The 15,868-nt window shown below is 36.5% G+C and overlaps 1 protein-coding gene across 1 annotated transcript in view; it reads right to left on the bottom strand.

The window, feature by feature from the left end:
• Positions 1–1,568: 1,568 nt before the first annotated feature.
• PUS7L (pseudouridylate synthase 7-like) overlaps positions 1,569–15,868 on the bottom strand; it is a 25,398-nt gene continuing 11,098 nt past the window's right edge. The window contains exons 4-9 of the mRNA XM_015558558.1: positions 15,798–15,860; positions 11,041–11,139; positions 9,248–9,329; positions 7,130–7,410; positions 4,074–4,127; positions 1,569–2,915 (exon numbers count right to left, since the gene is read on the bottom strand). Of these exons, the coding sequence (XP_015414044.1) occupies positions 2,589–2,915; positions 4,074–4,127; positions 7,130–7,410; positions 9,248–9,329; positions 11,041–11,139; positions 15,798–15,860 (906 nt within the window). The 3' untranslated portion in view covers positions 1,569–2,588. The remainder of the gene's footprint in view (positions 2,916–4,073; positions 4,128–7,129; positions 7,411–9,247; positions 9,330–11,040; positions 11,140–15,797; positions 15,861–15,868) is intronic.

Below are 15,868 nucleotides of genomic sequence, written 5' to 3'. Positions count from 1 at the left end.
TTGTTTTCGGGCTGGCCACCCCCCCTTTAGGTGGGGGGTTCCCACTGGGGTTCCTGGCCAGTATGGGTGAGGGGCTGAGGGCACTTTTCAGGATGGCCAAGCCCCCTGGCGATGGAAGCTCCCAGCCTCTCCTTTTGTTTTTCTTTTTTTTTTTTTTATTCTGTGCCAGCTTTAGCCTGGCTCCAGCTCTGAGGCCTCCGCTGCTGAAAGCAGGTATCTGGTTTGTTTAGGTTCTATAATCGAAACTCTGTGTCAACTCCAGCTCTGAGATCCCAGCTGGCTGAAAGCTCGTTTCTGTGGTTTTGTTTAGCGTCCATATTTGTTACAATGTTTCAAACTGTAGGCTCTGAGGCCGGCAAGGCAGGCCGGGAACGTTGGAGTCCTCCGTCACTGAAGCAAGCAAGCCTCATGTTAATTTCAAGCTGCCTGGCTGCCAGCCGCCATCTTGGCTGGCAGTTAATTTGCATATTGCCCTGATTAGCCAATGGGAAGGGTAGCGGTCATACACCAATTAGCATGTTTCTTTTTTATTAGATAGGACAAGTGTCAGGCACTTTTCTAAGCTGCTTTACATATATTGACTCAGCAAATCATCACAATAACCCTAAGAAGTAAGACTATTACCATCCCCACTTTATATATATTGAAGCTGAAGCACATAAAACTTAAATATCTTGTCCAAGGTCATGCTGCTGTAAGTGGGTGAGCCAAGGTTGAAACTGGGGGATTTTGTGTCCACTATCTATGCTTTTAATCACTATGCTAACGTGTCTCTCCTTAGAAAAAGCTGCACTCAGTGTACGTACCGCATTTGTAATATATGTTCTGCTTTTAAAGGGTAACATTTTCTCATGACTAAAACTATCATCATCATTTTTAGTAATTAACATGTTTTGCCATCAAATTGATAGATCTCATTTTGCTTACTTTTGTTATCTAATGCTGGACTTTCAAACTATTGCTAATTTCTTTCATTATATATAAAAATGCTACAATAAGCAAATTTTGCATTGTATGTAGCTCGTTTCCTTCTTTTGCATTTTTTTTAAATATATTTTATTGATTTTTTACAGAGAGGAAGGGAGAGAGATAAAGAGTTAGAAACATCGATGAGAGAGAAACATCGATCAGCTGCCTCCTGCACACTCCCCACTGGGGATGTGCCCGCAACCAAGGTACATGCCCCTGACCGGAATCGAACCCGGGACCCCTCAGTCCACAGGCCGACGCTCTATCCACTGAGCCAAACCGGTTTTGGCCTTCTTTTGCATTTTATTTTTTTATGCTAATATTCCCAAAATGGTTTGACTGACTTAAAGTATATAGAAGTGACACATTACTGATACATAATATATACTGCTTTTTAAAATTTCATTATATAGTTACCAGAGTCCTAGCCAGTTTGGCTCAAGGATAGAGCATCGGCCTGCAGACTGAAAGGTCCCGGGTTCGATTCCGGTCAAGGGCATGTACCTCGGTTGTGGGCACATTCCCAGTAGGGGGTATGCAGGAGGCAGCTGATCAATGTTTCTCTTTCATCAATGTTTCTAACTCTCTATTCGTTCCCCTTCCTCTCTGTAAAATATCAATAAAATATATTTTTAAAAAATAAAATAAAATAAAGTTACCAGAAATTAGAGACTGCTCGGATCTTCCTATTTCCCCCTAAATTTAATTTATTAATATAAAGTGGTTAGGAATGGTTTACTAGTATGATGTGAAATAGTTAACCTAACAAATATTTAAATTTTTAAATGGGCCACATGTTTTCTTCCTCTAGCAACATAAAAGTAGAGATAATCCAATTATTTGCTGCTGAGGAGATTGGTGCTATCTTGATTCTTTAAGTGAGCCTCAAAAAAAAAAATCAGTTACATACTCGAAGTCACTAGTTAGTATCAGGCATGGAGTCAGCCCAGATCTGATTGACTCTAAAAATCTATGCTTAGATAATGGGAGGAGGAGGAAAGAGGTGGGTCAATGTATGACAAGATAAAGAAGTTGTATAAAAGATTTATTTCAATCTTCATTGAAGATTATTTATCTCATAAAAGGGTAAACTACCCTGAGGTAGCTATTATAGAGGGATTACATTTCCCTGATGTATTTTTCTGATCAATAATTTCAAATATGAAAGAATGACAATAGCAGTTAACAAAATGATTCATCTATCTTTATCTCCAACTACATGCTTTCATTACAATCTGGTTTCATTTATATTCTAAGCAAGAAGCTAAAGGATATAAACATTACTCTAAAAGCATTCTTTCTTAACTGTTATCTTACAGTATTATATATGCTCTCCATAGTCCAGAAAGATTGTAACTTTTATAACACAATAAAGGTCACTGAAATGTCAGATAATAGATAAGAAACACAGGCTTTGGAGTCTTAAATTCAGACTCTGACACTTACTAGCTTATATGTCTTCTGGAATGTTAGTAGCAAATTCCTACTTTATTGGGATAGTGCTTAACTAAGGGAGATAACAATTACAAAACTCCTAGCACATGGCAGATGCTCAAACAAATTTTAGCTCCCTTTCCTTTGAAGAATGACAGATACATGGAATATCAAGGATACTGGTTTTAAAAGTCATGCTTCATTATTTCCCTCAGACACACAGTAGCATAACATGAAGCGTCAAGATCAAAAGAAATCAAAAGAGATAAAGTCGCTTCATCAATGTGGGAACCTTCTGCTTTGACATCAATACCATGTTCTTCTATTAGCTGGTATGACAGATTGCGGGGTTGTTTCAAAATCTTTCTATAGCATCCTGGAACGTTCAGTTTCAGAGTAGGTACTTTAAACCTACATGTCTGTAGTCCATCTCTGCTAAGTACTTCCTGGTACCACAGCCCTACTTTGTTCTTTGGGTACTGAACATTGTATCCAAGCACTGGAAGAACCACCTGCACAAGGGAAGGGGGCAAAAAGATACATGAAACAGCCTTCAGAAAAAATATATGATCAAATTTTAAATTTACTTTTATGACTGGGTCCTAGATCTGTAAAAACAGTCTCAGAATAGAAACGTACAATCAGCCTAAAACATACTATTGAATACTATACTACTTTATTTTTTATGCTAGCAGACAAAGAAAAGAGCTACCTAAAATCAAGAAGGATTCATAATAAACAAGATAACCAATTCAAGTCAGATATTACTAGACAAACCACTACTAAGGTAGAAGAGATGGAACAAGAAGTTTAGGTACACTTAATTAACCAACAGACTTAATCTCTGTGCAGTCATACAATCCTAAAAGCAGATTCTTTCTCTAACACAAAGAATAACCTCTGCTGCTCAACTGGTATTTTAGTTGATAATTTTACATTCCTCTTACTAATTTAAAAACATGAGAGCAAATAGCAGACAGCAAAAGTAATGTTTATTTTCTCAGCCGCTGATGAGTAGATACTGCATTCTGTGGGGTTTTCCTCCTTGACTGATGACCTCTAGACATTTTTCTTGAACAGTACCAGAGGGTAGTCAAAAAAGAAACAAGGTAAAAAAACTCAAATCCACACAATATTAATGTTGCAAATTCATTAGGCTAATTGAAAGAAGCCAGACACAAAAGGCCATCTATAATAATAAAAGTATAATATGCTAATTAGACCAGGCAGCCAAACGACCTTCCGGACATCCTTCTGGATGAAGCCAGGGCTGTCAGGACCAAGGCAAGCCGCTGTGGCTGCGAGGGCCGAGCCCCTTGCACGATTTTGTGCATCAGGCCTCTACTATACTATATGATTCCATTTATATGACATTTTTTAAAAGGCAAAACCATAGGGATAGAAAGTAGATGAGTTGTTGCCTGGGGATGGAGGTTGACTACAAAGGGCACAGGAAATTTTGAGGAGAGATGAAACTATTCTTCATCTTGATTGTTGTGGTAGTCATATGGCTGTATACATTTATGATATATATATATATATATATATACACACTCTAAATTGGAAAGTGGAAAAAAAATAGTGGGGGAGGGGAACTGGTCACATGTTTGTCTTTTGGAGATAATGTCTACATTTAGATCTAAGTGATACTAATTTTTAAGCAAATTTACCTGATGTATTGCATATGCATTAGCCGATTCCTCTTCTTCAGTTACAAGGTGAACCTATTTTTAAAAAACATGATGAAAAGTATGGATGATTCTCAAATGTTCCGAATTTCTTCAATTTTCCCTAATTTTGTTATGTAAAATTTGACTCCTATGCTGAATATGCATATATCCAAACAAGACCTTTACACAGTTTATTTCTGGAGGAGCAGATTACATAAAAAATTAGAATTATTCTTCCTGCTTTAACCACTGATAACTGAAGTTGGCACACACAGATTTGGGCGGGCAGCTTAACACTTCTTTACTTTTACCTCAGTCACCAACAATCTTTTTCCAAATTACAAAGTTGTTCTTTATTACGCTGAATCAAAAATCTGCTTCTGTCAAACTACCCCCTCCTTTGTCCCCAACAAATATCAGACTCTATGGGAAGTGGTGTTTCTCAAAATGCATTTCATAGAACAGTTACGGGTATCATATGTAGGAGGTGTGTGATGTATTACGTTTGAGAAATGTTGCTGCAGGACACCACAGAATAACTAATTTCTCTTGCAAAGGAGAGCTCAAGTTCAAAGGCAACAGCATCATTCCACAAGGACTGACAGCATCTCCACCTTCCTAAAGCACTCAATGTATATGATAGTGTCCAGATAGCTTCTAAATCTGCTTGCTTTCCCCTTTATTCTCTACCCTTATCAATAATGTTCCTCCTCGTTTTTGTGGTTTTTTCACTTGAGTTGCTTATTTTTAGGTAAATAACCTGTTTAACTGTTATACTCCGAAATGGATATAAAACTCCAGGTGTGATCTGACCAAAATAAATGGGGTTATGATCTCTCCTGTATCACTTCCAGCTTTTTGTCTTTCACAAAGTCATAAGCATACCTACAATATTGTTATTTAAATAATTTATGAAAATACCAAAAAAACATGTTCAGGTACAAAAGACCATGTTTTGCCTTAAGAGAACTCTCTCCAGGTTAATATCAATCTACAAACATGCTTTTGCTGTATGACTGCTCCCCAAATATGAATTGTGCAACTCACATTTCTCTATCTTGCTCATAAAAAAATTAAAAGAGAATCTACCAAATGCCTTGAAATAAAGATATACTTCTTAGCCTAGTAATCCTATCAAAAAGGGAATCAGATTTGTTTCCTACAATTTTTAATTATAGATGTGCAACATTACATGTCCTATATACTAGTACCACGTCTTAAAAATCTCATTTTGCTTTTTTCCTTTTCCTAATTTAAGTTTTGAGCCTCTAAGTCCTGCCTGTTCTTTTCTCAATGGTAACTAATAAAGCATAAATGATTGGCCTTAAAATTATAAACAATTTTTGCTGCTGATAAAAGGAAACTTCAGGATATAAAGGAGAAAATGTTCTCTTTTCTCCTACAGCTCCAAAAGGAAAAGCTGATACAATTCTGACCACAAAACTCCTTACTAATGTTATGTTGAACAAAGAAACCTACAAGATGCATGTATTTCAGAGACCATTGTAATATCTTGTCAAAGTAACCTTTAACTTCTACAAATCGGAATGAAAAAATGGCTGACTTACTAAATAATGTATAGCGTAGAGTTGCTAATAACCATCTTGCCATTAAAGGAATAAAGTTTAAGCCAGACTGAGGTAATATTTAAATGGACAGGTTATCCAGAAGGTGTTAAAAAACTTAGAATTTTTCATTATTTATTAGAAGAGGATCACTGACATTTCTCTTCTTCCATTCACATGAGTTAAAATAAAACGTAAGATACTGCTAGGTTTCTTTCTACACAGTTTTGTCTGTGTCTGTTAAATGACCATTCTTAGTAATTTATGATCCTAGGGATTACTTTCTTACCTAAATATTCAAAAGCCATGAATATTGAAATGATAAAACTTAATGAAATAATAAAACTTGCTCAGCCTTTACTACCTCTTTTCCGGTAGCAAATTTTCCAGAGAGCTCCCCTCCCAGATCTCAGATGCAGTTAGGGTGGGATGGTTTCAGGAAGGAGCCCTGGCAACACGGGCTTACGAATCACATACTCCAGTCCACAGCTATGGGGCTGGGGAACTATGGCCCAAGTCACACCATGCTGAGCCACTGAGACTCAATTCCATGGCTTTTGTTAAAACTGTTGAGGGAAAAAAGCCCTCTTTTCTGGAGAAGTTGTGAGAAATCAGCGTAGAGTTGCTAATAACCATCTTGCCATTAAAGGAATAAAGTTTAAGCCAGACTGAGAATGAATCTAACAGAAAATCAGCTGACAGCTAAAGAAAATGAGGGGTGAGGTAGGACATTGCCTAAGACCCTGGATACAGCTGGGCCTGGATCAATCATGGGCTTCCAGGTGTGAGGGCCAATAAATTCCTGTCTGCTCTTTCTTATGTTAGTATGAAGTGGGGTTCCTTTATGTGAAATGAATATAAACGTCTCTAAGATATTGTTAAAAGGTAAACAAGTTGTGAAATTGCACTTATATAAAAGAAACACAGACCATTACATGCCCTATATACCATTATAACAAAAATCTTTTCTTTCATATGTTAAGCTTTTAGCCTCTAAGCCCTGTCTTTTCTTTTCTCAGTGTTAACTAATAGAATAAAAATCTCTTTCCTGTGGATATTTATGTGAAAGCATAGAAAAATATCTAGAAGGACACAGGCTCCAAAACAGAGGTTGGTTTTCTGGAGGCAGGGGAGGAGATCACAACGGAGTCATGGCAAGGGTAACAGCTACATCTGCAATGTTTCGGTTTTTATTTTTAAAGAAACTGTTTTGTGCATTATTTATAATTTTTTAAAAAATGTGTTCTTCAAAGGAAGTTTTACTATCTTTGTACCTTTCACTTCACACCATTGACTATTTTATTTTTTCATTTATTGACGTGTAGTAAGCCTCAGCTGACAGCAGAGTAGAAAAGAAGATGAGCAAATATAAGTTAAACAGGAATAAAATCCATATTTAGGTTTAAGTTGTTTATAAAATAAGGGCTTCAGAAAATTAGTATTCCTGCTAAGGTAACTACTCTTGGGAAATCCTGATGAAATGACACTTACTTTATTATTTGGGAATTGCTCATCATCACCATCTTCATCCAAACAGACCAAATCACCCTCCACCACTCTTGATCCATAGGTTGCTAGTCTGTAAGATACGGCCTCATTCCAAATTTTGCTGCTATATGCATGAATGTAGAAAATGCGCATAGAATGAGGAAAGGAGAACCAGGCCTGGATACAACCCTCCTCGGTCATGCTAAAGCGATGCAGTGACTCCAACAATGCTCTCTCTCGAACTTTGAATTCTGGCATCAATGAAAGTGTGCCTTTAGCATCCTCTGCAATAAAGAGAAAATCAGTTAGTCAACCACTTTTATTTAAAGGCCAGTTATGAAGACCTTTATTATGCTTTCTAAATGAGAGTCAATGAACTGCTGCTCTTTTACACCTGAATATGAAGATGTTCAGCACCAACTATAAATCTAACTACACTTGAAGAATTGTTTTTTTAAAAAGAAAGACCATTAATCATATGAGCCATTCACGTTCCCTGCTTTAAAAAAACAACAACAAAACACATAAAAACAAAAACAGCCCAGCCAGTTTAGCTCAGTGGTTGAGTGTCAACCCATGAACCAAGAGGTCACGGGTCGCATTCCCAGTCAGGGCACATGCCCAGGTTGTGGGCTTGATCCCTAATAGGAGGCCTGCAGGAGGTGGCCGAAGGAAGATTTTTCTCTCTCATTGATGCTTCTATCTATCCCTCTCACTTTCTCTCTCTCTAAAAATCAATAAAAACACATTAAAAAATAACAAAAAGTAGTAATTCCTACTTCAGAATGAAGATAAACTAATTTACAGTTATTAGAGGACTTCATAAAAGAGTATTAAATAAACCTCTGAACCTAGGGATTTAAAAAGAGCTATTATGGACATTTACAGAGAATTGTTTGAATAAGAAAGGGTGATGTCTGGATTCCTCAAGCATAATATTAGGTCTCGCTGGTGGGATGCATTTTAAAATTAGGGACTCTACTGTAAAGATGCTGATGCCAACAGGGCCTTGGAATCAGCATTTTAATAACTGCATCAGGTTTCTTATGAACATTAAAGTGTAAATATCATTGAAATCATTGCCATAAGGAAATTATCTTCTCAGGACTCTACAATAGAGACAAACAGCTCCCTTTGAATTTTCTTTAGTATCACTTAGATTACTCATAACAATTTGAAATGCCCATATTATTTATAGAGTGTGTTTTGGTATAAAAATATTTCTCTCCTATGAATAATTACATGTTTTTATAATATGTACATACTTAAAAATAATGGAGATTTTTGAAAACTGGAATCATTTATTTTAATGTTAGTGAAATTTAGTATGCACATATATGTAGATCACAGATTTGAATGAATCTAAAATGGTATGGTTGCTGTTATTATTACTTAAATACAAGTAAGATTTGTTCAGTATTTAGTATGTGCTAGGCACTATTTTAAGAGCGTTACGTCTGTTATTTCATTTAAATGTCATAATAGTCTTTTAGGTACTATTATTAGCTTCAATTTCAGGTGAAGAAACGAAAACAATGAGGCTAAATCATTGCACAAGCCCATACAGTTGGCAAATACTAAAGGTGAGCGTTACACTCATATAAATTGACTCTAGAACCCACACTCAGAACTAGTTTTCTTTAGTGTTTCCTATTAAGCATTCTGCATATATGTCATCCTATTGAGCTAGAGTTTTCAAAATCACTAGTCAGGGCTGAATGGCAACTAGACCAGAACCAATGCACAAAGTATCAGACATAACAAATGTTCTTTTATTTAGTTTATTTTTCTATCTCCTCTAGTTGTAGTGAATTATATACTTCCATCAGTACCAGTTTAGAATTGGGAACTCCTATCTCCTCAGAGGATTTAGGTCAAGAAAAACTAAGACGCCATCTGTCCCTTCCAACCTCCCTGCAAGCAAGATTTAGAACAGACAAAAGGCCTTAAGATCGGATCAAAATTGGAGTACATGGGGCATGTAATAAAATGATTAAATATAGAATATATTGAAATCTATTTCTTATCACATTTATGTAGTAATGAATGCCCTTCTGCTGACATAGCATTTATATTATGTATCTGCATGGCTATGTATGGGGTAAAGGAACTTTTAAATACCAGTTTGAAGAAAATATTTCTTTGCTTTATTTACAGGATCATCCAAATCTTCCGGTGTAAGAAATAATTTTACAGCCTTCACCTTTAAAAATCAAGCAAGCAAACACATGTTACATAAAAATGACAAATTACTTACTTTAAGAAAAACATGCCTCTTCAAAGAATAGGCATTTAACAAATGCCTATTTGATATTTGATGCTACAATTTTATCTTTAAACTTCCAAAAATTAAATAGTCAATGTTGCCCTAGCTAGTTTTGCTTGCTCAGTGGTTAGAACACGGCCCACAGACTGAAGTGTCTGAAGTTCGATTCTGTTCAAGGGCTTGAACCTCGGTTGCAGGCTTGATCCTTGGCCCCAGCTGAGGCTTGAGAGAGGCAACCAATCAATGTGTCTCTGTCACACTGATGTTTCTCTCTCTCTCTCTCTCTCTCTCTCTCTCTCAATCCCTCTCTCTCTCTCTCCCCCACTTCCCCTCCTTCCCTTCCACTCTCTCTAAAAATATCAATGGAAAAAATATCCTTGGGTGAGGATTAACAGCAACAAAAAATAATCAATGTTACATTTAGAAATAAACTTCTATACAAGCAAGCTTATATACAGGTTTAAAATATTGTGGACCAGAAAAAGTGCTCTCCCATATCTTCCACAGTTCTTCTTCTGTCATTCTTTACCTCTATTATATGAGTACAAGTGTGAAGTAATGACATAAAACACAAACTTGACCAACATACACAACAAAAATAGGGAAGAAAACAAGCAGAAGGGAATGGCAAGCCACTAATTGCATTCCTGTTCTCAAGTCTCAGAATTCATTAGTTTTAAAAGTAATTACCCAATTCTTTTTTTGAAATTGCCAACTTTAATATTTTCTTTTAAAACCTAAATAGATGAAAATATGTTTTTTAAAAAAGAGACATCTACTAGTTCCTGTATTTTATCACTGTCTCTAGAACTGTGATTTATTTCTAAGTATACGTCTTTGAGAGGCAATACTGACTACAAATTTGCAGAAGTGGTCTGCATCATTAACTGTCAACTGTATTTCCATGTACAAGATAATATTCACATGCACAATGCTTCTCACAAGTGCTGTGTTCCTATTCTCTTCTACTCAAGAAAACATACTATAACACAAATGAGTATGGCACTATCATATGAATAATCTTGCCTTTGTGCAAGTATATAATTTTTATAGATTTGTAAGTTTTGCATATTATGTGCACTTCATGCAGTGCAAAACTATGTGTATGCATATAATATGTAATTATATATAAAATATAGACTTTAAATGTATATGTAATTTTAATAATTGGGCAAATGTGGCCTCTTATATGTGACATTCATTTATACTAGTAGTTTCATTTGAAACTAATCAGATAATTTTTCAAATCTGCTGTTCCCTTTTTAGTCTCTAGCTTTGGATGAATGCCTATCTTTTATATAATCTGATACCAGATTTCTAAAATTACAGGATATTACTTTACTCTAAATCTCTTATTCAGTTCGCTCAGAATGTAGTCAGTGTTGGTCAATTCTCTGTTAAGTCTCAAACAATATTGCACATGGCACACAGTTGGCTTTCTTATAGTATGATGCCAAGAATCTAGTAGCTGCTCAATATATGTTCAGTGATATAGAATATGGTATATATATATATATATATATATATGTGTGTGTGTGTGTGTGTGTGTATACATGTGTATATATGCTGGGCTAAGAAAGCAAGGAGCTGCCTTGTGAGTAAGTGCAACTGTGAAAACAAAAAAGATCATATTTTTAAGAATACGTACCATTTCACTCTTCAGCAAAGCCAATCCAATTTGATCTGTGTGAACTTTCCTTCCTATCCCAAATCTCTGCGGCCCATAATAATTCACAAACCCTTTATGCTATGAATAGAAAGAAATCAATTAATTAAAAGCATATTGGTAGGGAGTGCATGCTTGTGCCCACCCCCCCCTCCAAAGTCATATGTTGAAATCCTACCCTCCGATGTGATGGAATGTGGAGGTGGGGCTTGGGGAGATAACTAGGTCTTGAAGATAGAGCCCTCATGAATAGGATTAGTGCCATTATAAGGAAAGGCCACGAAGCTAGCTTAACCTTCTTTCTGCCATGTGAGAAAACCATGTTGGCACTGTAACTTCATGCTCCCAGCCTCCAGAACTATGAGAAATAATGTTCTGTTGTTTAAAAGTCACCCAGTCCAGGGTTCTTTGTTATAGCCCTGAACTAAGACAAATAAATACAATTATTGCATGAGAATATGTAATCAAATCTTTCTCTTCACATTTATTTTAATAAAGAATCCTGTAATCAGCAATATACAAATGGGGACCCAATGGTCTGAGAGATGCTAGACAATTAAAGAATAAAAAGGAGAAGAATAAATGATTAAAAGTTAGAAAATAAGCTGAGTGAAAAAGCTTTTAAAATGTTAGCTTTTCATTAACATTATTGAGGGATTTCCTGGGAGGTGGGGCTTTTGGTGCTAAAATGGGGCAAGTTCTGGGAAGACTGGGATGAATTAGTTACCTAGCATTGTATCTGATCTTTACCCTGAGCTCTTTCTGAATTTGAGATTCTGCCGTCTGGACATGTTTGGAATAAGAAACAGATTTATTTTCAAACCCAGTTCATCTTTCAGCCATCTCAGTTTCTGAAAGCCTGGGCCAAGACAATAACATGGTGTCACTTCACCAAGAATAGAAAATTGTAACTTATTACTGCAACCATTTAAAGACATTGGTCAGTGGTTAAATATATTCTCACAAAGAAAACACCAGGCCCAGACGGTTTCTTGAAAGAGTCTTCCACACTCACTTTATGAAGGAAGTATATATTTATTCATTCAACAATTATTATTGAGCACCAACTCCAGGACTGTTCAATAAAGATGCTAAGACAATTTGTTATTGGTATGGTACAAAAGGCATCCTTACCTCATGCTATTCATGAAAATCAATTGCAGATAAAAAAATAAGTACTCCCTGTATTAAATCTCATAGTTAACATTTTAACTATTTCAAATTTGGAAAAAACAACATAGGATAATATCGTAGAATAGCCAGAAGAATTTTAACTACCTCTTCTAATTACTTAGAGTTGGAAATAACAAGGTTTATAGCAATGAGAGACATGACCTTCTAAAACAAAACTTCAAAGACTTCTTACCAGTATTTTCAGGGCTTCTCAACTCCCTTCCCTTATTATGAGAACTAAAGAAAAGTTGGCTAATGCAAGTATTATTCCAAATGGGGATTTTTATAATGAGCAGTTACATATCCATAAGTACCAAATGAGATAGACAATAAATGCTGTCAGAGTTTAGACCCCCCCTTTTGGTGTTCTGAGCATCCAATTTCAATGTGGAGAGGGAGTGCCCACACCAACAAGCAATTCTCTGACATCAGTTGGGTGCCCCACCATTCAACTCAATTCTGACACTATCTACTCAGAGATAGCATCAGATGCTACAGGTTCAGTGGTCAGTCCTACAAGATTGCCCACCCCCACCACCTTCAGAAGCCAGGTCAGTCACAAACCCAGGCTGTACATGTGCTTCTGATGACCTGCTGTGAACTGAAGGTTACAACAAACACTCCTTGGACTTCAGACACCAGCCGATAGTTCAGGTTGTTATCTGTACTTCTGACCAGCTTGCTTTAAATTAGAAGTTCCCAAGACCCCTACCTCGCGTTCCACTAACTTGCTAGAGAGGCCTGCAGACTCAGAGAAACATTTTACTGACCAGATCACCAATTTATTATAAACTCAGAGTTATGTGACCCAGGAATAGCCAGATGGAAGAGATGCATAGAACCTACGTGGGAAGTGGTGCAGAGGTTCTATGCCCTCTCCAGGTGGACCAATCTCCTTGCATACTCAACTGGAGTTCATCAATCCAGAAGCTCTCTGAATGAACCCTTCTTTTGGGTTTTTATGGAGGTTTCATTACAGAGGAATGATTAATTAAATCATTGGCTGCTGACAATTGATTCCACTGTCGGCCCCTACCTCCTCCCAATTCAGGGGGTGGTACTAAAAGTTATAACCCTGTAATCATAAAGTTGGCTCCATATAAAACCAGCCCCCTCCTTAGGGTCTTTACAAAAGTCACCTCATTAACACAACAAAAGACAACTCTATCACTCTCAACATTTAGGAAACTCCAAGGGTTTGGGAACCTGTGAGCCAGAAACTGTGGATGAAGGCCAAATATATATCTGAAAAATATATTTTAGTCATATGAATGACCAAATATATATTTCTTATAAATCACAATATAGCACCTCCTCCCTTTTGTAAGAAAGATTATTTTAATCACAGTGTTTCAGGGGTGAAAAGAATTTTAGGTAGGTCTAGAAAAAAAAGGAAAAACTGTTAGGCAAGATAGATAGCTGCTAGGGCTAGAGGAGGGGAAAGTGGGGGCGGGGGGGGTGCTTATCTCACCCACTGAACAAAGAAGTCAGCAGTCTTGGGACTTGCCAATATAAAATCGCCAGATGTTCTCATACATTCTGGGAAAAGCCACAACAATGCAAAGAGGGACCTTGAAATCTAGTCTATTGCCCAAGGTATCTGGCAGGGGAAACTTGAAACCCATAGGGGTAAAAGTACAGGATGTCCCCCCAAAATACATACACCATATATATAGTATTTATTAAAATACTTTTCATTTTCAAAATGTAATAGGAGCTAGAGCTATCAGCTGTTAAAGTGTGTATACATTTGGGGGAGGGGAAACACCCTTATAAAACCCTTGAACCCTCACCAAGCAGGGCACTCAGACTAGCTGAGTTGCCCATTTGTGCTTTATGCTTTATAAATTCGATTGCTTTGTTTCCTTAATAACTTCATTTGCTTTGTTCAATACTGCTTTCTGTCACTAGTCTGAAGAGAGAGAGAGAGAGAGAGAGAGAGAGAGAGAGAGAGCGAGCTGAGAAGGGGAGAGCCCTCTCAGACTCAAGTGGCTCCTCCGGTAACAAAACTGCACATGGAGTATAAATTAAGAGAAATCCTATACACAGGTGAGTGTGCTGAATTTAAAATCTTTAATTGGAGGATATTTTCCTGACTATAAGACATAATATTGATTAAAAAACAGTTTTTGTTTGTTTTCCTAGGGGGGGAGGCATAAAATTGTATAAAAAGGTCTGAATGGCCAGAAATTTGATAAGTTTTTCTCAATGTTAGCTACAGAGTAGAATCATTTGGGGAGTTATTTTTTGAAATACTAATGCCCAAACTGCATCCCCAGTGTTCTTATTTAATTGGTTTGGGGGGTAGAGATTCACTGCTGAGAATTTTTTAAGCCCTGCAGGTTGAGAATTACTGTCCTAGATCAGGACCTGGCAAACTACTGACTCCCAACGAGCAAAATCTGGCCCAACACCTGTTTTTGTAAATAAAGTTTCATTGGAACATGGCTATGTTCAACCATTTATGTATTGTCTATGGCTGCTCCCACACAATAGCAATAGAATAGTTGCAACAGAGACCATATGCCTACAAAGTAAAAAAATATGTATCACTGGACCTTTATAGAAAAAATTTGCTGACCCATAGTCTAGACCAGTGGTCGACAAACTGTGGCTTAGCAACCCGTGGCTCGCGAGCCACATGCGGCTCTTTGGCCCCTTGAGTGTGGCTCTTTCACAAAATACTGACTTTTGCGCATGGGCCACGAAGTTTCAATCGCACTGTACGTGCGCACCTGCACGTGGTATTTTGTGGAAGAGCCATGCTCAAGGGGCCAAAGAGCCGCATGTGGCTCGCGAGCTGTGGTTTGCTGACCACGGGACGATCTGATTGAAGGCTATGGTTGTATATGTATATTTAAATGCCTGGCAAATGTCATTTAAAAATACATGTTAAGTAATTTTTTTTACTGTAAAACATAATAAAATGTATATAATGTCATTTGTATACATTGAAACAAAATTCAAAATTAAATTGAAAAGAAAAAAAGAATATGTATAATTCTAAAAGATTATTTTCCAAATCACCAAAGATTTCTGAAAAGAATTACTAAACAAAGTTTCCAAAAACATTAATCCCTTTCCCAAAAATATTACCCTATATGGCAGATGCTGAAAAACATTCTTCTTATACAATTAGCTTTATTTTTCCCCCATCTCTGGGAAATGTTACACATTTTATTTTTTTAATTATATTAAAGCTGTTGTTGTTTAATATAAAAATGTACTAAGAAGAAAATTTAAAAATAAGCCAAATGGCCCTAAATATCATTTAAAAAAATAATTATACAGGCCCTGGCCAGGTAGCTCAGTTGCTTGCACTGTCGCAATATGCAAAGGTTGTGGGATCGATATCTGGTCAGGGCACATACAAGAAGCAATCAATGCATACATAAGAAAGTGGAACAATAAATCTCTCTCTCCTCTCTCTCTCTAATCAATAAAAAATTATACATGTAAATAAAAAGAAAAGGTAAAAAAGAAAAAGTTTATCTTCTCACTTCAATGTAAATAGAGGGACTATCAAAATTTTCCTATAATACTCTTTTAAAATTGAGTTTTCTTACCTTAACATTTTCTATTGCCTCCAAAATTCTCTCTCTCAGGTTTGCAGAATCATTTATTTGGTTTTTTACAT

The sequence above is a fragment of the Myotis davidii genome, unplaced genomic scaffold, assembly GCF_000327345.1.
Source record: "Myotis davidii unplaced genomic scaffold, ASM32734v1 scaffold290, whole genome shotgun sequence".
In the NCBI taxonomy this organism is placed as follows: Eukaryota; Metazoa; Chordata; class Mammalia; order Chiroptera; family Vespertilionidae; genus Myotis; species Myotis davidii.
The sequence above is the reverse complement of the archived record's forward strand: the minus strand, read 5'-3'. Positions and strand labels throughout refer to the sequence as shown.